Genomic DNA, 26884 nt, shown 5'->3' with positions numbered 1-26884 from the left:
TCGGGTCTACCTTGCAAAGTTAATTTAGATTTAAATGTTCACAATTTACCTTTTAAAAATTTACAATTTTTATACTACGAATACGCAATGTTAACATTTATGTAATAGATGACAATTTATATTGTGCGTCCTGGTGCAAAACGACGTCGTTTTGTACTCTTTTTTTTTTTTTTTTTTTTTTTGGAAAATTCCGCTTTTCGTGTCGGCTGTTAACTCATGTTTCGAAAATGTACATAATTGTATAATAGAATGTGCATAATTGTATAACAGAATATACATAATTGTATCACAGAATACATATACTCTTTTTCGAAATGATAATACACATAATCTAACATAATACATAATACATGTAAATTCTTAACATAATACACATAAACTTTAAATTTTAAAAAAATTCCCTGTTTCGAATGTACATAATTGTATAAAAAAATGTACATAATTGTATAACATAATGTACATAATTATATAACAGAATACAATACACTCTGTCGCGTCAACTCCCACACAACTTAATAAAACAAAGTTGGTTTGGAAGGCGCGGGGCGCACATTGCTATGTGCGCAGTGGTGCACGGTATAACGATTGGTAATTGATTATCTTGTTTTGTATTCACAAGTTCATTTCAAATATTGCAGTCACACAATATTAACATATTAGAATTTGATGGCCCTGTATTGTATTCACAAATTCAATGTGTTTTGATTTAGTAACACAATTTATATTCTAGAAATTTACAATTCAAATACTAAAAATACACAATTTATACATTGTTTAGGACCAGGATCCACCTTGCAATTGTGGGTCCATGGGATAATAACTCATGTTCTTTCCATCCACACACACACACACACACACACACACATATATATATATATATAGGCGGGTTCAGGTGCGGCAGTGTCTTACGGTGCGGTTATTTCTTACAGTGCGGCAACACCAATAGTTCACCAAATATGCACCATCAACGTTAGGAAATACACCACACAAAACAGAGTAAACAGAGCCCTGCATCACCAAACACACACCATTAGATGTGAGTAAAAACACCATACACTGTTCGGAAATACACCATTGGGGGTGGTGAGTTATATGGTGTGTTTTTTTGAGTCTGTGGTGTATTTTGTGATGTTTTATTACATTTCATTGGGGTGTGTTTTTATTACACTGTTGGTGCATATTGTTAACACTATTGGTGTATTCTGGAATTTGACCGCACCGCCGCACCGTAAGACCCCGCCGCATATGAGCGCTCTTATATATATATATATATATACACTGTACACACACCTATCCATATATATCAGCAACTGTAAATCTTGAAAGCAAAAATGCAGCCAGATTGCAGGTTTTGGTGGGAAGCGAGGGTGGTCGTCGTCGTCTTCCTTGCGCTTGTGGTATTGTTGAATCAGCAGAGCTGCCGCCATAACCATGCAGTAGAAGGCGCAGGTGGTTTGCCTGTCAAGTTTCTTCCCGGCTTTGATGGACCTCTTTCTTTTCAACTCCAAACTGGGTTAGTTCATCTCCTTTCATCTTTCTCTTCAATTCTGACGTGACCTACAAAAATTAATTTAGTTAATAATCAAAAATTGAAAATTCCAATCAAATAATATCGATTGATCATACTTTATGTAAGCGTACAAAATAGTACACATTAGATTGGCTAATTTATTAGTTTATTTTATTAATATGTCATGTTAATTAGCATGAATTGTAATTAGTATTTTGGACCAAGCTAAAATGTGTGGTGGAGATTTATTATTAATGAATTGGACAAAGAAGCAAGTCTGAAGATTTCAAATTAAAGAATGAGTGGTTGAGAAGAATTCAAGCCACATATGAAGCTACAATCAAGGCTTGGTGGAATGGAATTCACGTACAGTATATAAGGAAGGGAAATCGAAAGAGGAAGTTGCCAATTCTGAAATTCTAATCTCATTTGCAAGCTTCCTACATTACTGCTTTAATATTGATTATATTAATTGTGATTTAAACCTGTACTACAAACCAGTACCTGTGACAGCTGAAGTGCTACACCAAAGATGGTTATGGCATGCACGGTTCAGTCCTGAGTAGGTGTTTTAGAAGAGTTGTAGTGGTAAAGGCTGTGAGCCGTGTAGTTACCTCTTGTAATACTCTGTGGTGAACATCTAGTGGATTGGGCAGACGTGGGTTGCCCCGCAGACGTAGGAGAAGGAGCTCCGAACTGTGTAACAATTCTACTGTGTCTTTACTTTATTTACGCTTTCAATTTCGTTATTTATATGTTGATTAAATTGGTTTAATTAAACAGCGAAATTGTCTCGTAATATAAAATCAAGTAGAATCCTTAGTGTTAAATTGATTTCAAGATACACGGGCTTTTTCAATTGGTATCAGAGCTTCCAGACTTAAGTTATTAGTCTGACGATTTGGCTACCCCGTGCCCCTTGATCTCAATCCTTCAGCGGTTAGTTTTATTATTTCTGATTTTGTTAAATTGTTCGATCTCACGGGTTATTGAGTGTTACAGAATGGAGCACACTAAAGCTCTTCCCCAGCTAGTCGGTGACAACTATGCATATTGGAAGGTGCGCACACGCACTCATCTCAAAGCACAAGGTGAAGCAGTATGGTGTATCATTGTAACAGGCTGGGAACATCCAACCAAAGCAAGTACCAGTGAGGATGAAACTCGAGTGACGAAACCTGAAAATGAATGGACCTAAGCTGAGAAAACAAGTGCTGGACACAACGATAAGGCACTAGATATTATTTATGGGCTAATTCATGAAAGTCAATTTCCTATTGTTGCAGGCCATGATTCAGCTAAAGGTGCATGGGAAGCACTAGAGGCTACCTACGAAGGCACATCGTCAGTAAAACAATCTAAACTGCAGCTGGTACAGTCAGACTTCGAGGAGCTCCGGATGAACGAAGATGAAACCATCGTGGCCTTTCACACTCGTGTGCAAGAGCTAGCAAATCGAGCTATGGTCCTCGGAGAACCGTTCACTCAAGAAAAGTTGGTGAAAAAAATTCTACGATCACTGCCACCTCCGTTCCGGATGAAAGTTACAGCAATCCAGGAACATGACAACTGGGAGAAAAAGACTGTAACTCAACTAATGGGGAATCTAAGAACTTATGAGATGGAAATATTAACAGATCACACAAAAAAAAAAAACAAAAAACAATAGCCTTTACCGCTGAAGAAAATAATTGTGCACCTGACTTAGATGAAATAGGTGATGATCCCGTTGTATTTCTTACTAAACAATTTTCTAAACTTTTGAAACAGGTGTCAAAAGGTTCACGAAACAAGAATATGCAAAAGGGGGCGTCATCATCTAAAGCGAGTTCTAAATCCGGTTCATCAACCTTCAAGTCTTCTGGTTCACGTCCAGGACAGTCCAAAGAGAAATCCACCAGTAAAGGGATCAGATGCTATGAATGTGAGGGCTTCGGACATGTACAAGCAGAGTGCCCCACCTATCTTCGACGCAAGAAATCCATGTCAGCAGTTACTTGGAGTGATAATGACTCGGACGGTGAAACAGGAGGATCTGACTCAGACGAAATTTCTGGGAATTTTGTTGCCTTTATTGCACATATGGCTGCTAAACCGTGTCATGAAGATGTTGCTGACTCAGAAGGAGGCGAGTATAATTCTGCAGAAGATTTAGAGTCAAGTGAATCATCTTTTGAAATTGAGTTTAATAAATTGTATCCCAAATGGGCAGCACTAAGAAAAGAAAATCGTAGATTAACTAGTGAAATAGGGATTGTAACAAACGCAAAGAAAGTGTATCAAACTCAAATAGCTGACAGGGATCTACTTCTCAAAGAGGCATTGGCCCGAGAAGAAAGACTGAAACAAGAGGTACAGACTCTGAAGCAGGAGCTGAACACCTACAAACGCCAAATCCAAATGATGGATACCACGTCTACTCTTGATGAGATCCTTGAGTCTGGAAGAAAGACATCTACAAAATTTGGTCTAGGATTCACAGGAAACAGCTCAAAGGATAAAACAGTGTTTGTCAAAGCGTCAGGTCCTGGTCGAGGACATATTCCAGAATCTAGCACAACGACACATCGCGTTGGTACAGTAAGATCACTCAAGCCATATTATAAATCCTATAACCCGGTATGTCATTATTGCAGGTTACGGGGTCATACCAGACCAGAATGCTACTTCTTCTACAAGGATCAAAGAATCGAGAAGTTCAAAAACAAGAACATTCAACCCTTTACAAGACAAATCTGGGTTAAAAAGACAGATTATGTCTCATTTGTATCTTTCCACTCTAAAAGTACAGGTCGAGAAGAAAAATGGTACTTCGATAGTGGGTGTTCACGTCACATGATAGGAAATGCTAAATTTCTGAGTAACGTAAACACAAGCAAAGGTGAAGTTACCTTTGGCGACGGTATAAAAGGACAAGTCACTGGTATAGGCACACTAAACGTAGTTGGTCTGCCAAAACTGGAGAAAGTTCTACTAGTCAAAGGACTTCATGCAAATCTTATAAGTATAAGTCAACTGTGTGACCAGAACTGGAACGTGAGCTTCAACAAAAATAGTTGCAGTGTCCTAGACAAAGCAAATCAATGTGTTATGGAAGGTACAAGGTCAACTGACAATTGCTATATTCTTACTAACAATGTTTTGTGTTGCAGGATCAATGTAGATGAAACTGAGCTTTGGCACCAAAAGCTAGGACATCTAAGTTATAGACTTCTTGACAAACTTGTGAAAACCGAAGGTGTTCGGGGATTACCCAAGCTGAAAGTCAAACCAACCATATGTGGTGCATGTCAAGCAGGAAAGCAAACCAAATCCTCTCATCCAGCGCAGCACACCATAAACACAAGTCACTGCTTGGAACTGATCCACATGGATCTCATTGGTCCAACTCAAACAGAAAGTGTTGGAGGTAAGAAATACATACTAGTTTGCGTAGATGATTATTCTCGTTTTTCTTGGGTTACCTTTCTCAGGGACAAGTCTGAAACCCTTGAAGCCTTTAAAACTTTGGCATTAAAACTCCAAAAAGAAAGAAATGAGCCCATCATTCGAATCCGAAGTGATCACGGACGAGAATTCGACAACAATCTGTTCGATACCTTCTGCAACCAAACAGGAATCACACATGAATACTCAGCTCCGAAAACACCTCAACAAAACGGAGTTGTTGAACGAAAGAACCGCACAATTCAAGAAATGGGACGAGTTCTGCTCAATGTCAAAGGACTAACCCAAAAATTTTGGGCAGAAGCTGTGAATACTGCATGTCACATCATCAATCGGGTCTATCTACGTCCAGGCACGAATCAAACTCCGTATACATTATGGAAAGGTAAGAAACCAAACATTAAATATTTTCACGTTTTCGGATCACGTTGTTTTAACTTGAAGGATCGAAACCCGGTCACAAAGTTTGAAACAAAAAGCGATGAAGACGTCTTCCTCGGCTATTCAACGAACAGCAGGGCATATCGTTTATACAACAAAGTTACCAAAACCATTATGGAGTCCACAAACGTTGTAATCGATGATCAACCGAGTGATATTATCACAACGTCTCATCCTGAACCAGTGACAGAACCTGACACAAGTTGTCCTGAACCTAATCCAGAGTCTCCTATGCCATCTCCCATGTCAACTCAACCAGAGCAAGAAACTGAGTCTGAGTCTGAATCTGACACTGATCATGGTAACGTTGATATTCCTACTCGCATCCAGAAAGCTCATCCAATACAAAACGTAATTGGAGATCCTAGTTCCGGCATAAAAACCAGAGGTAAACCGAAACGTGATTATCTTCAATTAGCGGGATATTCTTGTTATACTTCACAGATCGAACCGAAGAATGTCAAAGAAGCTCTAACAGACGAACACTGGATCAAGGCCATGCAAGAAGAACTGGGACAGTTCGAACGAAATAAGGTATGGTCTCTAATTCCCAAACCTGACAATGTCAATGTTGTAGGTACCAAATGGATCTTTCGCAACAAAACCGATGCAGCTGGCAACATCGCTAGAAACAAAGCGCGACTTGTAGCCCAAGGCTACTCCCAAATTGAAGGAATTGACTACGACGAAACTTTTGCTCCTGTTGCAAGGCTAGAGTCAATACGACTACTCCTATCGATTGCCTGTGCCCTAAAATTCAAGTTGTTTCAGATGGACGTTAAAACAGCCTTCTTAAATGGATATCTCTCAGAAGACATACACGTTGCCCAGCCAAAAGGGTTTGAAGATCCACATCATCCAGACTATGTCTACAAATTACAAAAAGCACTCTATGGCTTAAAACAGGCCCCAAGAGCCTGGTATGAAAGACTTACTCAATATCTTCTTCAGAACAACTACAAAAGAGGAGGATCGGACAAAACGTTATTTATAAAACGATCAGGTAAACACATAACAATTGCTCAAGTTTATGTAGATGATATCGTTTTTGGATCCACACAACCAGGAGAGACAGACCAACTAGTCAAGGTAATGCAACAAGAGTTCGAAATGAGCATGATAGGCGAACTAACCTATTTTCTTGGACTACAAGTAAGTCGAACTAAAGAAGGGATTTTTATTTCGCAAGAAAAATATGCAAAAAATCTTCTATCCAAATTTGGGTTTGAATCTGCAAAAGATGCCCGTACTCCTATCTCTACGACTGCAAAATTGTTCAAAGATGAAAAAGGAAAATCTGTAGACTCTACTATGTACAGAAGTATGATAGGCAGCCTATTGTACTTAACAGCCAGTCGACCAGATATTATGGTAAGTGTTGGTCTGTGTGCACGCTATCAAGCCGATCCAAAAGAGTCACACCTATAGGCGGTAAAGCGTATTATAAAATACGTTAAAGGTACTATAAATTATGGTATTTGGTACTCGAACGATACTAATCTGAATCTTGCAGGATACAGTGATGCTGACTGGGCAGGAAATGCTGACAACAGAAAAAGTACATCAGGCGGATGTTTCTTTATCGGAAAAAATCTAGTCGCCTGGCTCAGTAAAAAGCAGAACTCGATTTCACTTAGCACAGCTGAAGCTGAGTATATAGCGGCGGGTAGTTGTTGTACACAATTACTCTGGATGCGCCAGATGTTAACTGACTATGGTATAGAACAACAAAGTATGACATTGTTCTGTGACAACACCAGTGCAATCAACATCTCAAAAAATCCAGTTCAGCACTCTAGGACGAAACACATAGACATCCGACACCACTTTATTCGTGAGCTAGTCGAAGAAAAAGAAATTATCTTGGAATATACTCCAACAGATAAAAATCTTGCAGATCTATTCACCAAGCCGTTAGACAAATCGAGATTTGAACTGCTCAGAGCTGCCCTTGGTGTTTGCAATCCTACAGCTTAATCATCAACAACGGTACAACAAATAATCTTTAATTATTTTTTAACGTAGTTGTTGTTTTTTTTTTTATGTTTGCAGGAAAATTCTAAAACTCTCCAACTTAGTTTTAATTCTTCTCGCCCATATACCTTTTTTTTTTTTTTTTCTTAATTCGGCTCGGCTACCTTATTTATATATATATATTAATTCCACCATTACATAATATGTATTGAAATATTAATTTCAAACAACTTCCACCTCTCTCTCCTAATATGACTCTACTACTACCCCTACAAACTAGTCACATCACTCATCCCATCCATCACAACTTTTGAGAAGCTCATTAATTAAAGAACCTTATTGTCTTTCTTGCACTTACATGCCAAACCCACATCATTCATCTTCAACTTTACCACTCTCAAACATTGAACCTTCAACAATGGAAGACGACAATCCCTTCGCCATTTTCACAACCAAATCCGAAAGATTGGAGCTTTTTCGACACATCATCAACGCTGAATCTCCGCTTACATCTGATGATACGGATCGAGTTCTTGCAACGGTCAAGCAACATGCAGGCCTTCTTGAAGGACTCTCGGACAGGGAAGTCAAACAGATCCAAGCACTGGCTAGGTTCATATCTGTGGAGCCGTGGACTTTTCCGGCCGAATAAACCAAACCGCCTCCGCCACAATCTGAGTTGAAGCTCTCATCCCCGGAAACCATGATAGTCTCTTCTCCCTTAGATGAATCAGTTTCCGCTTCTAGAAAACTAGATTTTAACATCTCTTTGCCAAGTCAGTTTGTGCCCACCTCAAGTGAATTGTGTGCCCCTTCCATTCCTTTACAAGGTGATCCGTATGAGTCTTCTTCACATTACCTGAAAATCTTGTGCCTTTATCTGATGTAATGCATGCTGTGTCATCTCCCTTCACCATTCGAAATATTAATCAATATGTGTCTCCCATGGCGTGTGCTGCATTTTCTATTCCCATAACCATTCCAGTTTCGAAATCAGCAGAGGTCCCCATCCCTGTGCCCACCTCACATGATTCTGTTCCCATTATCTCTGTGCCCGTGGGCAAATCTTCCCGAAAAGGGAAAGAAAAAATTACTGTTTCAGGTACAGCCGAGAAAAGAAAAATTGGAGCATTGGAGGATGTTGTCTACTTGTCTAATTCCAAACAATCAAAAAGATGGTCCACATTGCCACCCAAAATGACAAGATCCAGATCAGTTTCAGGCCTAGTACCAAGTCCAGCCCCTGCACCTGCAACTGCTACTGCCCGCTCTGGCTCAAAGATGAAACAACCCAAGAAGAAATATCATCCTATTTTGCTGTCTCCAGATTTGATGTCTGACTGGAATGTTCATGCTACTAGGGATTTTATTCTGGAAAAATCCATCAATGTGGAGGAATTGACAGAAAAATGCAACATTGTGCCTATTTTGCGAGATCAATACCTGCTTGCCTCACTTGTTCATATTGGTCCGTACTCCAGATGGCTCACTGCCGAGTTCTACACAAATTTAACATTGGATACATTTTCGGAGGGGTCACCGCGATTTCAACAAGTCTTTATTCGGGATAAATGGTATCCCTTAAGCCCGGCAGCAATTAATTCCTATTTGGGTACTCCAAATCATCAAGCTGCTCCTGACCCGAGTCCTAATCTCCTAGCCGCTGCTTTAACTCACAATAAGATCGTCACTTGGCCAAACACCGGACTTGAAAGCTTAAAACTCACCACGGTCTACTCTGTTCTGTTACGGCTTGCTTCAACAAGTTGGATGCCGGCTGTGCGTCATCATCTTGTGTCTGACTAGCTTGCTGCCCTTCTCTACAAGATCAGGAACCGGCTCCCACTCAATCTTGGAGAAATCATCTTTGGCCATCTTGCTCAATTTGTGCGACACAGGGAACCTAAGGTACACCATTGATGGCTTCTCAACAAATAACCATTGATGGCTTAGAACAATTGTTGAGTGCTCAGTTGGAAGAAATCGCCAGAATGGAGGCTATCTATGCTTGGATTCGATCTAACCCTGGCACTGGCACTGGTTCTATTTCTGAGAGTGATGAATCTGAGTCGGGCACCCCGTCTGCAAGTTAATCCAATCCACTAGAATGATGTTCACCGGTTTGTTTGTCATTTATTTGGCATAAACAAAGGGGGAGTATTGGAGAAAAGGGGAGTATTTTGGAATGTTTGGATATTTGGTAAGTTTTTGGTTTTTGGAATATTTTGGTATGGATGTTAATCCTGGTTCGGATGGTATATTAATAATTTGGGACTATATAAATTATTTTTGGGATGACTATGAATGAATTAAATATGAAAGTATGAATGTATTGGTATATTTGGTATGTTGACTGCATGGTATGAATTGGGTTTATTTGGAACGCATTTGAAGAAAGGAAAGCACCAAGTTAGGGGAAGTAATTCATTGGAAAGCGTGACATATATGGTATGTTTGACACAACACTTTTTTCGTGCATGATTCACTATTTATTAATTGGATGAAGTTTGTGAGTCAACATCAACCAAGGTCAAAATAAAATTCCACCCACAAATAAGCTTTGGTCTGGTATTAAGAGAATTTAATTTCACATTTATATGTTCAGTACGTATACTATGGGATGTTAATAAAATATTTTTACCTTTTCCCAAAGTATAATGATACTATTGTTTTACCAAATAAATTGCCAAAGGGGGAGATTGTAAGTGTACAAAATAGTACACATTAGATTGGCTAATTTATTAGTTTATTTTATTAATATGTCATGTTAATTAGCATGAATTGTAATTAGTATTTTGGACCAAGCTAAAATGTGTGGTGGAGATTTATTATTAATGAATTGGACAAAGAAGCAAGTCTGAAGATTTCAAATTAAAGAATGAGTGGTTGAGAAGAATTCAAGCCACATATGAAGCTACAATCAAGGCTTGGTGGAATGGAATTCACGTACAGTATATAAGGAAGGGAAATCGAAAGAGGAAGTTGTCAATTCTGAAATTCTAATCTCATTTGCAAGCTTCCTACATTACTGCTTTAATATTGATTATATTAATTGTGATTTAAACCTGTACTACAAACCAGTACCTGTGACAGCTGAAGTGCTACACCAAAGATGGTTATGGCATGCACGGTTCAGTCCTGAGTAGGTGTTTTAGAAGAGTTGTAGTGGTAAAGGCTGTGAGCCGTGTAGTTACCTCTTGTAATACTCTGTGGTGAACATCTAGTGGATTGGGCAGACGTGGGTTGCCCCGCAGACGTAGGAGAAGGAGCTCCGAACTGCGTAACAATTCTACTGTGTCTTTACTTTATTTACGCTTTCAATTTCGTTATTTATATGTTGATTAAATTGGTTAATTAAACAGCGAAATTGTCTCGTAATATAAAATCAAGTAGAATCCTTAGTGTTAAATTGATTTCAAGATACACGGGCTTTTTCACTTTATATGAAATTAATATATTGAATTTATAAACTTGTAGTATTGCTTTCATGTAGCTTCTATTGGCTTATTAGTAAGCTCTATACACGACTATCTGAACAAGTTAGTAGAAAGTTAAAAATTAAAAAACTAGTAGTCAATAAGTTAACAAGTTACTCTATATAGAGTAAATATTACTTTTTTGGTCTCTTGACTATCATAACTAAAGCACTTTTGGTCTTTGACTATTTTGCTTTTTCCAATTTAGGTGCATGACTTTCTAATTAGTATCACTTTTGATCATTTGATCCAATTTTCGGCCACATATTACCGGAATTTCAACCGAAAAAATATTGTGTTGTAATTAGAATGGTAGTTTGATCCTTACGAATTTATTTCATTTTTCTCTTTTAATTTTTTCATCTTCCTCAACTTTATCATCACACCTTCTTCCAAGTTATCTAATCCAAATGTCAAATAGTTACTAAAACATGCTAACCCACTTATGGTTTTAAAATTCTGGTTAAAAATTATAATTAGAACTTGTCAAATACTTCTAGAAGAAGAAGAATTCAATTACATAACTACAAAATCTGGTAGAATCACTGTGACATTTTCGTGCATAAAAATATAAAAGAGGAAAATGAAATAAATTTGAAAGGACCAAAATACCCTTCTAATTGCAACACAATATTTTTTTGGTTGGAATTCTGGTGTGGTCGAAAAATTGGATCAGAGGACCAGAAGTGATACTAGTTAGAAAGTCATGCACTTAAATTAAAAAAAGCAATAGTCAAGAACGAAAAGTGCTTCTATTATGATAGTCAAGGGACCAAAAGTGATATTTACTCATCTGTATATTATAATCAATATCAAAACTTATAGTTCTAAATTAGTTTGCTTCGGATGTAATGGCAGGTACATTGGAGTTGGACAAAATGATGAAATTCAACTTTTCTATTATTTCATAAAGTCGGCTTCAAATCCACAAAATGACCCTCTCATTCTTTGGATTACGGGAGGCCGCACATGCTCAGCCTAGAGTTCAATCTTTCAATTAATTGGTATACATACTATATAATATTTCGTATACCTTTTTTTAAATAACTAGAAAGATTCATAATAATTATATCTGATGGTGTATATAAATAGGCAAATTATGCTGTGCATCCGTATGCACCATGCATGGTGCATACGGATACAAAAACGACGTCGTTTTAATAAAACGCGCGTCTCCCCTTAAAAAAAAAAAAATCAGGTTCGATACCCAGCAATAACATATGAACTAAAATTCCATAATCGATGAACTATAATTCCATAATCGATGAAATATAATTCCATAATCTAATCTATGAACTAAAAATTCCAGAATGAATAAACTAAAATTCCATAATCTATAAACTAAAATTTCAGAATCGATGAACTACAATTCCATAATCGATGAACTATAATTCCATAATCAATGAACTATATTTCCATAATCTATGAACTAAAATTTCAGAAGGAATGAACAATATAATGTTGTTGCTGGGAATCGAACCTGAATTTTTTTTTAAGGGGAGACGCGCGTTTTTTAATTAAACGACGTCGTTTTGGCATCCGTATGCACCATGCATGGTGCATACGGATACACAGCATAACGATTGATATAAGTATGTCTTGTTTTTGTGTAATTGTAACAAACATTACAGCGGAAAGCGTGAAATGTGTTAAACAATTTTATTAACTTCAATTACTAATTAATTACTACTATAATTAATCAGGCCAAATTATGCTGGGCCATTGCTTATAGAACCAGTGGAGTATAATGGGAGTTTGCCCAGGTTGCTACCATTTCCCTATTCATGGACAAAGGTGAATACATAATTCTTAGGAAAAATTGTAATTTATGCCCCTCACAAATATGTCAATTATCAATGTTACCTATGAATTATTAGTGGTGTAAATGTTGCCCCTCAATTTTCAAAACGTGACATATATTACCCTTCCCCTGAATTATTAGTGGTGTAAATGTTGCCCCTCAATTTTCAAAACGTGACATATATTACCCCTCCCCTGTAAATGTGGTTACACATCGTCTTTCTTGTTCAAATACCACATTTTTTTCCTCAATTTTTCTTTCTTCGCTTGTTCTCCTTCCATCGACAATAATTTTTCTCCTTCTTCATATTAGGAGAGGGGCAATATATGTCACGTTTTAAAAATTGAGGGGCTACATTTACACCACTGATAATTCAGGAGTGACATTGATAATTGACATATTTGTGAGGGGCATAAATTACAATTTTTCCTTATTCTTATATGGCTATATGTTGTGTGCTTGGGCAAAGTACATATATAAGTCAGAGACTTGATGTTTTCTGTGGCAATAAATGTTTAGGTTGCTAGCATTATTTTCTTGGAAGAGACTTGATGTTTCATGTGGGCAAAGTACATGTATAAGTCAGAGACTTGATGTTTTATGTGGCAATAAATGTTTAGGTTGCTAGCATTATTTTCTTGGAAGAGACTTGATGTTTCATGTGGCAATAAATGTTTAGGTTGCTAGCATTATTTTCTTGGATTTGCCAGCTGGAACTGGATTTTCATATGCTACAACTTCAGAGAGTCTTCAAATGGATGATTTGTTAGCATCTAGTAATGCATATGAATTTCTTCAAAAGGTAACTCAATTGGTCCCAATTTACTTAATGAAAAATTGTAATTTATACCCTTCTATAATATGTCAATTATCAATATTACCTCTGAATTATTGGTCGTGTAATTAATGTTGCCACTCAATTTTCAAAACGGCACATATAGTGTCCTCCCGTAGTACAAATTTTACGCCTCATTTTATGAAACGGTACATATATTGCCCCTCCCGTGCGGTACGAGAAGGGCAATATATGTCCGTTTTAAAAATTGAGGAGCAACATTTTTAACACTAATAATTTTGGAGTAAAATTAATAATTGTCATATTATTTTTGTTTGAACAAATAATTGGCATATTATTGAGTGTCATAAATTACAATTTTTCCTTAATTGGTATTGTCTTAAACTAATTTTAACATAAGTGGTTTTTACCTATATTGCATGATATGGCGTTGTATGCTAATTGTTATAGTGGCTAATTGATTATCCGGAATTCCTATCAAATCCTTTTTATGTTGGCGGTCACTCATATGAGGGCACTACAGTTCCAATAATTACCGAAATGATATCAAATGGTAAGTTATGTTGTTTTATTTCCATTGTGTGCGAGTTTATATATATATATATATATATATATATATATATATATATATATATATATATATATATATAGTTTCCCGTACGGTCATGCAGATATATTAAAATCGTAAGATGCGAAATCAATGAATAAGAGAAATTACGCGGTGTTATCACAAAAAAAAAAAAAAAATTATGCGGTGGTAATATTGTAATTTCTTGCACCATGTATATTTCGATGGTGCATTACGTGCTAGTGTGTGGTGGATTTTTAAGTGACTAATGGTGCATTGATTTGTATTACACAACTCAACGAGGGTGTCAAACCCGTCGACGGGTTATATAGACCCGTCAACGAGGTGTGTTACGTGCTAGTGTGGGGTGCATTTTTGAGTGTTGTGTGGTGCATTTTCAAGCGATACATGGTGCATTGAGATTGTCCCGCGCCTTTGGATGCAAATGATCGGACGATGCAGATTAGGCCACACGACCACATGGCAGATGAAGACCGCATTTCTATATATATATATATATATATATATATATATATATATATATAGGGTTGAGTTCAAATGAGGACAACAATATATAGAGGACTGTGAGGACAAATAATGGGCACACAACAAATTTATACCAGGCACACAACTTAATACATAATGGCACACAAGAATAAATATAAACATCAGGTTTCGAACTCAGGCTCTATAAATTAACAAATCTAGCGCGCGACATACAAACTGTGGCACACGACTACATTCGGTCATGCACACGACATACCTGCTAATGGCACACACTACATCTGTCCTCACAGTCCTCTATAATATACTTGTCCTCATTTGAATACACACACACACACACACACACACACACACACACACATATATATATATATATATGTTATATATATATATATATATGTGTGTGTGTGTGTGTGTGTGTGTGTGTGTGTGTGTGTGTAGAAATGCACCACACACTAGCACGTAATACATCTCGTTGACGGGTCTATTGAACCTGTCCACGTGTTTGATACCCCCGTTGAGTGGTGTAGGTATAGTACCAACCAATGCACTATTAATCACTAAAAAATTCACCACACACTAGCACCCCATAACGAGTCTATTGAATCTGTCGACGGGTTTGACACCCCCATTGAGTGGTGTAATACAAATCAGTGCACCATTAATCACTCAAAAATGCACCACAAAGTAATTAAAAATGCACCACACACAAGCACATAATACACCGTCAAAATATACATGGTGCAAGAAATTATGAAATTGCGACTGCCTAATTTCTCTTCTTCATTGATTTTCAGTCATTTGATCTCAGCTCATCCAGTGAAGTAATATAATCTGTGATTAATGAAGCTAGAGAGATTACACAGGTTTATATAGCTAACCTAAGCACCACAATAGGTGGAGCAGTACAAGACTTTAGCTGAAGAAACTAACAACTTAAAACAAACTTATTTTATCAACTTTAACCATAAATAGCTGCACCAATACTCCCCCTCAAGCTGGCGGGGACAAGGAACGACGTCCAGCTTGCAACGTAACTCATCGAACCGAGCAGCGAATAACGGCTTAGTGAAGATGTCAGCCAACTAGTCGTGTGTCAAGACGAAGTTAACCTTGAGTGCACCGGTGGCTACTTTGTCGCGAAAAAAATGGTAGTCGACTTCGATGTGCTTCGTCCGTGCCTGAAACACCGGATTTGAACACAAGTGGGTTGCTCCTAAGTTATCACACCAAAGAACAGGCACCGTTTTTGGCAATAACCCGAGCTCGCCTAGTAGAGATTGTATCCACGTTACCTCTACAGCAACGTCAGCCAGGGCCTTGTATTCGGCTTCGGTAGAAGAACGTGCAACCGTGCGTTGCTTCCTAGATACCCAAGATAGCAAATTGGGTCCCAGAAACACCGCATATCCCCCAATTGAACGCCTGTCGATAGAGCAGCCGACCCAATCCAAGTCCGAAAAAGCATGTAGCACCGGAGTAGCCGAGGGGGCTAGACGAAGGCCAAGATCTAGAGTACCCTTGACATACCACAGGACCCTTTTTAACGCCGCCCAGTGTTCATGCGTCGGAATGTGCATGAATTGACACAGTCTGTTGACAGCAAAGACCAGGTCCGGACGGGTGATTAACAGGTACATAAGTGAACAACAAGTTGACGGTACGACGTCGGATCATCTAGCGCTGGCGAGGTCATGTGCTGAGTAGCCACAGCGATGGGTGTGGCCAGAGGCTTGCATGAGTCCATACCTGCCTTACGTAGAAGCTCAGTCATGTATCGTTTCTAGGAGAGGGACCATCAGGCATATCAACGGCTTTAATCCCAAGAAAAAACCTTGGCTTCCCAAGATGACGAATTCAAAACACATCTGAAAGCTTCGTTAGAACACCCTATATCATATCTGGATCATTCCCCATCAGGAGAATATCATCTACATACACAAGCAGGTAAGCACGAGTTTTGCCTTAATCATGAATAAATAATGAGACGTCCGTCTTGGACGGTCGGAAACCAATCTGAAGCAAGTAGTCGTGGAGTCTTGTGAACCAGGCGCGTGGGGCCTGTTTCAAGCCATACAACGATCGTTGCAGCTTACAGACATGCCCCGGATAATTCGGATTAACAAATCTGGGAGGTTGTTTTATGTAAATATCCTCAGTGACATAGCTATTTAAAATGGCGTTATGGACGTCGAGTTGTTGCATGGTCCACCGATTGGAAACTGCATAAGACAGCAAGATTCTGATTATTGACGGCTTCACTACGGGACTGTATGTTTCCACATAGTCCTGACCCAGAATTTGATTGAACCCCTTAGCTACCAAGCGAGCCTTGTAGCGGCTCAATGGAGCCATTAGAATTCCTCTTAATACGGAACACCCATTTGCTCCCTATTATGTTCATCCCGGGTTGGGACAGAACAAGACGCCAAGTCTGGTTGTTAATTAACGCATTAAATTCCATGGCCATGGAATCACGCCATTGTGGTAAGCGAACCGCCTGAGAATGACACGTGGACTCGTCATCATCAACTAACGCAATCAAAGCCGAAGGTTTTCGCCGCTGAGCATCAGTACTGGTCCGTAACCGCATAACATGCATACGGACGATAGGGCATTGTTGGTGTTGACGTCGGCGGCGAGTCGTTGTTGTGGACGAGGTGGACGACTGAAAGGTAGATGAAGCCGCACCCGCTGTGGAAGACGACGTCGGGATGAGCGGTTGAACTTGCTGACCGCCGGACGCATGACCCGTACTTACGTAGGGATGGGTGGTTGAACTCGCTGGCTGTTGCGTTTGCATTTGGATTGGGGCACACGCCCATAGCTGTGTGTCTGCTTGAGTAGAGATAGCCGACGACAATGGCTTAGCAAAAGGGAACACTGTTTCGTTGAAACGAACATGTCGTGCAATGTATATCCGGCCGGAGACCCGATCCAGGCACCTGTATCCACAAAAAGATTCCGGATATCCAAGAAAGACACATGATATAGAACAGTAGTCCATCTTGTGGGTGTTATATGGGCGTAGATTAGGAAAACACTCACACCCAAAGACCCTCAACATTGTATATGCAGGGTGTTGATTATATACTTTATAGTATGGACTTGTACCATCCAAAACAGTGGAAGACATGCGATTTATAAGGAACACGGCTGACTCAAAGGCTATGACCAGTACTTTTTGGGAACATGACCATGTGCTAACAAAGTAAGGCCTGTTTCGACCACATGCCGATTTCGACGCTCCACACGACCATTTTGTTCGTGTGTATGTGGGCATGATTTTCTGTGTTGTATACCTGCGGCTGCAAAAGTCGTACTTAATTTGAGATACTCGACCCCCATATCTGATTGAATACACTTAATCGCAGTGGAGAACTGTTTTTCCACCAGCGACCGAAACCTAGCGAATATTGAATAAATATCTGACTTAAGTTTCATAGGGTAAAGCCACATAAACCTAGAAAAGTCGTCCACGAAGAGCACAAAATACTTATGCCCATCAACAGACGGAACGGGAGAGGGACCCCAAATGTCTGAAAAAATTAAATCTAGAACCGAAGAACTCGACCTTTCTAGTCGTGACAATGGGAAGCGCGCAGACTTGCCCATCTGACACGCAGTACATAATTTATTCAAGGAATGAAATGACCCTACAACTGGACAGGAAGATAAGACTTGTTTTAACACACGGGAGTGTGGGTGCCCAAGACGTTCATGCCATATATCTGGAGACGCTTTGGCGGACAGGAACACAGCTGGTTTGGATAGATTCAACGAGTACATCCCCGCGTGCTAGGACCCCTAAGCAGAGTTTGCTGAGTGGTACGGTCCTTCACAACAAAATAAGTATGGTGAAACTCAAAAAAGACATCATTATCTTGGGTAAATTTTTGTACAGAAAGAAGAAACACACGGAATTGAGGAACATGCAATACTTCATTTAGAAACAGAGACCGAGACTTTGAACTTAACGAAAAAGAACCAGTATTTTGAATGACCAAACCTATTCCATCCCCGAAGTGTAGCGACTCACCCGAGTATGGCTCGACACCGCCTAAGCCATCGACGTTGGGAGTAGCGTGAGCATTGGCCCCGGTGTCTGGCAGCCATACACTAGAGAAGGGGGCAGAGGCGAGATAATTTTGTTGCGGTTGATAGACGACATGTGCCTGAGGTTGATTCACGTGATGGACTGCCGGTTGCGCAGGGGTGGATCACTGGCCGCTGAAGTCCTCAAATCTACGGTAGCAAGTGAGAGCTGTGTGTCCGGGGATGTCACATATTGAATGCCGCCGCGACCGCGTTGCCCTCTACCACGCTGGCTGCGATGGTTTCGTCCACGCCCACGACTGCCGTCGGAGGGACCTCTGTAATTCAACGACGACTGGTGTGCAACCATAGCTACGGCCGGAGGCAGGGCATGCGGGACGGCTTCTTCTGGAAACAAATAGCGATGAGTGTTGAGGAGGCCCGCCACTTCTGGAATGGACAACGGAGCAGCTTTGGTCGTAAGACACGCCACCAGTGACCAGTATTCCGGTCGAAGTCCTCTGAAGATGTGGAGATTCTGCTCATCTAGCCCTATTGGACGGCCAGCCTGCGCAAGCTGTTCGACCAGGACCTGCGCACGACCTAGGTATGCAGAAGGCATGGAATCTCCTTGTTGAAGACTCTGTAATTGAGTAAGCAAACTCAATGTACGAGAGCGTGAAGTGGAGTCCAGGGCCGTCTCCGCCACAACCCAGACGCCTCTGGAGGTGGTATGACCGATCGCCAGGTACAACACTTCTTCTGAGAACGAAGAAAATAGCATACTTAAGATCGATTGATCTTGTTGTGTCCAATCGGCGTGAAGCGGATTCACCGTTGGGGACGCCGACGACGTAGAAGCAGCCAGAAATTCCGGTGGACACGCGTGAGTCCCGTCTACAAACCCGTAAAGGTTCTATCCTCGCAAAAACGACACTAGCTGCGCTCTCCCGAAAAAATAGTTCGTGGCTGTAAGCTTGATGGACACATAATGGTGTGCCTGTTGGAGTGTATTCGGCGGCCGTTGAGTGGAAGGCGCGACCTCGTCAGTCGACGGGGCAACCTCCGTGGTGGTGGCATTAGCGGGAAGATTTGGGTTGTTGGTGGCCATAGGACCGATATTAGTCTGATACCAAGTGAAGTAATATAATCTGTGATTAATGAAGCTAGAGAGATTACACAGGTTTATATAGCTAACCTAAGCACCACAATAGGTGGAGCAGTACAAGACTTTAGCTGAAGAAACTAACAACTCAAAACAAACTTATTTTATCAACTTTAACCATAAATAGCTGCACCAATACATCCTACGGTTCTAATATATCCACATGACCGTACGGGGGACTAAGGCCGTACCTGAATTCTACTCTTTCTCTCTCTCTCTCCATATATATATATATATATATATATATATATATATATATATAACGTAACTTTTTAGATCCTCTCAACTATAGTGACATTATATCTAATATTTTGAACTGAATTTAATTATAAATTTGTAAAAAATAAGGGATAACATGTGGCTAAGTTTATGGTCAATAACTGAAAATGAAAATATATACTATTATATACAAGAGACCAACATGAAATAAACTCTTTTCGAGTTTACAACTTATACTTTTAGTTATGTTAAAATGTAGGAATTGAGAGCGGAGTTAAGCCATTGATTCAACTTCAGGTTGGTTACTTTGTGAAATAATGCTTCCATCCTATAATCCCATTATTCAATCTTTCATACCTCAAACATACATATAGGGTGTGTTTGGTTCGCACATTGGAATTGAAATTGAAATGAGAACAAAATACTTGATAATGGTAATTGGTTTTGGTGAAAGTATTTTGCATGGTATAGTAGGATGGAATCGGAATGACTACTAATATTGATGTTTGGTTATGTATGACCCTGGGAATAAACATTTTTAAAAATATAAAAACAAAAAATCAAGGCAATTGATTTTAATATAATAATGACATCCAAAGTATATATGAAAAAAATATCAAAACAAAAATCTAAAAGCATTAATCCAAACTTTAAAATCATATCACCAAAGAGCAATGTTGCAAAACACGCTAGGCGCCCCCTAGGCGCCAAGGGGGCGCCTAGGCGCCGATTTTTTATTTTTTATTTTTAATTTTTTTAATTTTTTTAATTAAAAAAAATTTAAAATTAAAAATTTAGTACTAAAACATAAGGTTTCCATTGTTATTTCTTAGAAACTATTTATAAAAGTGGTTGTAAAATTGTTCAAAAGATTGTTGAAACCATCTAAATACATAAAAAAACTAAAATTAAGAGCTAAAGAAGCATTTTTTTGAGAAATTAGTGGACCAAACTGCCTTTGGCTATTTGCAGTGTATAGATCTCGAAAAAATACGCGATTTGAAAAAAAAAATTTGTCCAAATCGAACAACGGCAAAAATTATGCCTTCCGAAACTTTTCCGACATTTAAAAAAAAAAAACCGAACCGTCGAACCGGCCGGCCGCGGAGGAGGCCGCCGAGGCCATTCCTCGCGGCGGCCTCCTAGCGCCTAGCGCCTAGGCGCGATTTTTGCAACACTGCCAAAGAGATTGAGTGATATCCGTTTTTAATTAAGGATGAGATTTTCAATTGTAGGGTTAATCAAATCACATAGTTGTGTTTAAAAAATTTTCAACCAAACACTAATTATGATTTTGATTCTCATTTATGGTGTGCAAACTCATGAACCAAACACACCAATAGTTATTATATTATGATCTTCTTTTCCCAAAATATAATAGTTCTTCTATTATTACATATGAATGTGATTTATTTTGTGCTTACTCTCCAATATAGTAGTGACCACAGTTTTTTTTGTTATTATTAATATATATATATACATATATATATATATATATATATATATATATATATATATATATATATATATACTAGTTTTTTACGCGCATTGCGCGATTGGGATAATGCCCAATATTTTTTTTTCTAAATAAGTACTTTAGAGTATATCAAGGCAAGATTAAATTAGAATTATTCATACATAGATAATTGAATGTTGAATTTGCGTATTTAAATAGGTAATTCTAAGTTTACAAATGCAAGATAATATAGTCAAGATTGATTATAATTGTCAATAAAATATTTGTATAGGTATGATTGAAACCAAATACGGGACATAAGGGAGAGCAAATAAAAATTAGGGCATAAAATATTAAATATATGCTAATATTGAAGAGCTAACTGCTGATAACCAAACAAGGATATTGCGAGGTAGTTTCTCACTTTAATTTGTTGTGTGATTTGAATACTCTTTTTGTCAATAAATCCCCAAGTAGTTAATATGATTGACTTAATTATATATTTTTTATTTTATTTTTATTTTTTAAACAATTATTATTATTATTATTATTATTATTATTATTATTATTATTATTATTATTATTATTATTATTGTTATTATTATTATTAAATGTATGTATACCCTTAGGTCATCTTAGATGTTAATCTAAACAACTAATTTTTTCAAATATCTTTTTACCAACCGTTGATATAATTCGCTGGTCAAATCCGCTAACGCTAACCGCTAACTCCTCATTGTCAAACAAGGACATTGCGAGATAGTTATCACTTCAATTTGTTGTGTGATTTGAATACTCTCTTTGTCAACAAATCCCTCAAGTAGTTAATATGATTGACTTTATTAATTTTATTTTATTTTTATTTTTTAATGGTATTAATAAAATACTTGGTAAATAAATATATAACATTATTTTGTATTATAACTTTGATATTTAATTAAAAATATAGTGCACAAAAAAGATAATAGACAATGTAGTGAATATAATCAATTGATGAATTTGAAGGTAAAGAATTTTTACATTGGATAAAAATAAAGACATTATAACTAATAAAATTACTTCTCTTCATTAATTTATTGATAATGAATGATTTTTTTTTTTTAAATAAAGACATTGTAGGGACAATGTAGCGAATATAATCAATTGATGAATTTGAATGTAAAGAATTTTTATATTGGAGAAAAATAAAGACAATATAACTAATGAAATTATTTCTCTTATTTAATTTATTGATAATGAATAATTTTTTTTAATAAAGACATTGTAGACACATAATTCTAAATTAAAGAAATGCATATGTATTATATTTTGTTGTAGCTACTAAATTATTATTTAATTTAATAAGAGTAAAATGGAGTACTAATTATGCCAACTTTGATTGGGATGGGGTTCGAACCTATGACTTTTCTTATTGAAATCAATGAATAAGTTAACGGTGAACTAACATAAATTAACGGAAAAGATAATATTTAACGGAAAAGTTAACGGATAATCATATTCATTCATTAAGGATAAATTAGGAAATCTTAAGGAAAAATTAAAATCTGATCAATCTGAACCATTCATTTGATTAAAAAATTTGACCGCCATTTTTTCTACCCATTATAGGCCTAACTCTCTTGGGCTCTTATTAGTATATATATATATATATATATATGTGTGTGTGTGTGTGTGTGTGTGTGTGTATATATATATATATATATATGTGTGTGTGTGTGTGTGTGTGTGTGTGTATATATATATATATATATATATATATATATATTGTTTATATACATGTACACACGATTGCAGGGATACATACTTGGCAGTCCAAAAACATATCCAACTCAATCTAAGTATAAGGTTCCATTTGCTCATGGAATGGGGCTCATTACCGACCAACTATATGAGGTGCAGACCTAAACTCTCTTCATATATAATTGAAGGAAAATCTCAATCTTAAAATGAGTACAATTTAAAAAGTTTTGGAAATCGAACTAATTGTGATGAATATATTAGGAACGGGTTCGGAGTAAACTGAACCGGAAAGGCGTGGTGCAAGGGGCCAAGAGCGACCCCGGCACGGGCCGACTAAGGCCTCGGCTAGGGGACTCCTGCGGCCCGGCCAAGGTCGACCTCAGCAAGGGTCTACTTCGACCCGTCCTCCACGGTTGGGGCCTACCTCGACCCAGGGGCAGAAGATTGTCCTGGGTCCTCGCGTGGACTCGGTCAAACCGCGATCCAACCGCCCCACGAGAATAGGGTGGGCGGTTGGGAGGTTAGCTAGTATAAAAAGGGGGATCATTGTCTTGTTGAGGACATCTACTACTTTGTCTAAATATCAAATATTCTTTGTAATTCTCCTACGAAAGACTATCAATACGAAAGTTGTCTCCGCGACGCATATTCATTGCCTTTTCCTATCTATTATTTATCGGATTTAGTAATTCGGGTCCACCCCGAATAATTAAATCCATCAAATTGCAATGTGTAAATGAGAATATTGTAGCTCCATTGTCCCCCGTTCAAACTCAAAAAATTTTTACATTCATTTTTCTTGTTGTACTTAATTGGTATAATTGGCACCTTATGATTCTTTTATATATATAGGTATTGCAAATGAATATTTGACATTTACAAGTGTTCTTCTGAAACAGTCACTCAAAGAAAATTGCAAAGGAGATTATATGAATACCAATTCGACTAGTTTACGTTGTCAACAAAATCTTCAAACTTTTAATCAGGTCAGATGTAACCAAATGTAGCTTTATTTAAACTTCAAAATTATTAATATATCCCGCTTGCAATAATCATATTTGTTTCTGCAGTTGATTGAGGGTATAAATTCCAAACATATTTTGGAGCCTATTTGTCTGTCCAATTCTGATTCTACAATGTCATCTCTCATTATGTTGCCTGGACAAAAGTCTCTTTATCATAATTTGTACACAAAACTCAAGATTGATCCATTTTTGGTTTCTGGATTTCAGTGCCGAGTAAGGCATCATCACCAACGCATATTCTCTTACTCTATGAGTTTCAAATTATATATATATATATATATATATATATATATATATATATATATATATATATATATATATATATAGGGACGGAGCCAGAAAATATGTTGAGGGGGGCAAAGAAGTAAGGATGGATTCAATGGCGGATTCAGAAATTTTTTTTAGTGAGGGAAAAAAATTAAAATAAAAGAGAAAGTTAAAAAAAAAAAATGAAATACTTAAAAAGTATAACAATAAATATTGTTGGATATAGAGAAAATAAAACATTTTAAAATTTTATAAAAATATTTATAACAAAATATGAAACATAATTAATTTGATAAAACAATTCGAATATAAAACACATTATAAATTACACATTCCATTATTAATATAAAGAAAGTTATAATGGAAGTTATATATATCATGCCAAAATTTAATTGTGTTAATCACAAAAAGTGAAGAAGACTGTGTCAATGCAAAAATTCGAACCCAGGCCATTCCAAAACTCATACACGTTAGCTACCACATTGTCTATCACAACTTTTGTTTACATAATCTGTTTTATAATACTTATATGAATAATGTACTATATATACATTATATACAATATAGGGTAGGGGTGGGGTGGGGTGAGGGGGGGCAGCTGACCCCCCTGCCCCCCTCTGGCTCCGTTTATATATATATATATATATATATATATATATATATATATATATATATACTAGTTAGTGAATCAAGCTAGGTTATTGTGTTGCATTCTAGGATGAATGGAAAAACCTTTCTGCATATTGGGCCAATGATTATGATGTTCAAATGGCACTTCATATTCGACAGGTATGCATGAATTGGTTAAATTAGTTGGTGATAAAAGAGTCACATATTATGTTCTTGACATATTAACATTATATGCTTGATAAGCGGAAGTTACATCTCTTGTAGGGGACTAAGGAAAAATGGCTACGTTGCGATCTAAGTTTACCATACACGACAACAGTCGATAACACCATACCATATCATGTGAATCTTAGCAAAAAAGGGTATAGATCTCTTATCTACAGGTCAGGCCATTAATTCATTTACGATGATTACAGCATTGTTTTTAGTTACCTTATATACGTATACATAGTATGATAATATATCCTTTATAAAAAATGACTTGTTTGTGTATTATATTTGAAACGGATAGTGGTGATCACGAAATGGTTTGTCCGTATCTTTCAAATGAAGCATGGATAAGGTCGCTAAATTATTCTATTATTGACGATTGGAGGTCATGGATGGTTGAAGGTCAAGTTGCCGGGTAAGTTCATTCGTGTCCATATAAAATTAGAACAAATCAATAGATTAATGAAAAAGGATCTAAATTTGTTTAATGCAAAAAAATACAATAAATTTGAATCTCAAAATATTTCATATGTATATTTAGCTCAATCATTATTGTGTGGATCATATTTTGTATACGATAAAATAATGTATATTCAATACAAAAATAATGTACATTGTATTCAGGGGATGTATATTATTTTTGTACTGAGTGTACATTATATTATATAATGTACATACAGTACAAAAATAATGTACATTTAGTATATTAAAAATTTACTTTTTGTTATGGTTCACATAACAGTGTATGGACCATGGTCCACACAATAATTTGCATATTTAGTTTATCAAGGCCACACATACATTCTTCCAAAAGGAGCTAGACCTTTGCTCACTGCGGAACCCTCCTCACATTCTTCCCCTTCCCCTTTGCCCCTAGACCTTTGCTCACTGCGAAACCCTCCTCACATTCTTCCCCTTCCCCTTTGCCCCTCCTCACATTCTTCCAAAAGGAGCTAGACCTTTGCTCACTGCTGCGAAACCCTCCTCACATTCTTCCCCGGAGCTAGACCTTTGCTCACTGCGAACTGCAGAACCCCCCCTCCCCCCCTCAGTTTGAGAGGTTGCTCCCACACTGCGGCTGGAGAGACTCGATCCCTAGTCATTCTTCCAAACTTTCACCTCTATGACCAGTTGAGCTGCCCATGTGGGTAAAGGCCACACATACATATATATATAAAGTTGTATTGATATAAGAGAAATTAAATTCATACTAGAATTTAAATTTTTAGTTTAGGTTAAAATTCACTCTAATATATACCATTCTAAACTTTTTTCTTTTGGCAATATATAGAAAAAAATTAAGTTGTAACTTTTCAATGACTTGATGATGCCCTCTAGGTATACAATGACATATGCTAACCAGATGACATTCGTCACTGTCAAGGTAGATTATTTGCTATACTTTATTAGTGTTTTATATCTATAATATTTTGTTTTGGAAGCATGATTAAAATAATATAATGTCTGTTGCAACTCTTATGTTACAGAGAGCAGGTCATGTTACACCCGACCATCGTCCTTTTGAATCTCAAGTTATGTTTGAGCGATGGATATCTCATGAAAATATTTAATTTTATATAAAATTAGTAGAAATTAAGTGAGTAAAAGTAGCTTTCAAAA

General features: G+C 37.4%; 1 protein-coding gene across 3 annotated transcripts; it reads left to right on the top strand.

Moving 5' to 3' along the window:
* Positions 1 to 1345: 1345 nt before the first annotated feature.
* On the top strand, positions 1346 to 26865 carry LOC109160598 (serine carboxypeptidase-like 18). Of its 3 annotated transcripts, none has more exons than XM_019308877.1 (14): positions 1346 to 1513; positions 11707 to 11845; positions 12554 to 12642; positions 13329 to 13451; positions 13896 to 13998; positions 20196 to 20233; positions 23187 to 23285; positions 24032 to 24118; positions 24203 to 24370; positions 25142 to 25213; positions 25319 to 25437; positions 25566 to 25679; positions 26603 to 26648; positions 26752 to 26865. In XM_019308877.1, exons 2-14 carry the CDS (start codon positions 11818 to 11820, stop codon positions 26833 to 26835), a joined length of 1170 nt encoding a protein of 389 aa, XP_019164422.1. In that variant the 5' UTR covers positions 1346 to 1513; positions 11707 to 11817; the 3' UTR covers positions 26836 to 26865. The 3 variants fall into 3 exon arrangements, with proteins under 3 accessions (XP_019164422.1, XP_019164424.1, XP_019164423.1); XM_019308879.1 differs by having other exon boundaries at positions 11707 to 11852; positions 12566 to 12642; XM_019308878.1 differs by lacking the exon at positions 25142 to 25213.
* Positions 26866 to 26884: the final 19 nt, after the last annotated feature.

Source organism: Ipomoea nil, unplaced genomic scaffold (assembly GCF_001879475.1).
Source record: "Ipomoea nil cultivar Tokyo-kokei standard unplaced genomic scaffold, Asagao_1.1 scaffold2854, whole genome shotgun sequence".
NCBI lineage: Eukaryota > Viridiplantae > Streptophyta > Magnoliopsida > Solanales > Convolvulaceae > Ipomoea > Ipomoea nil.
This window is presented reverse-complemented; position numbering and strand designations above follow the sequence as displayed.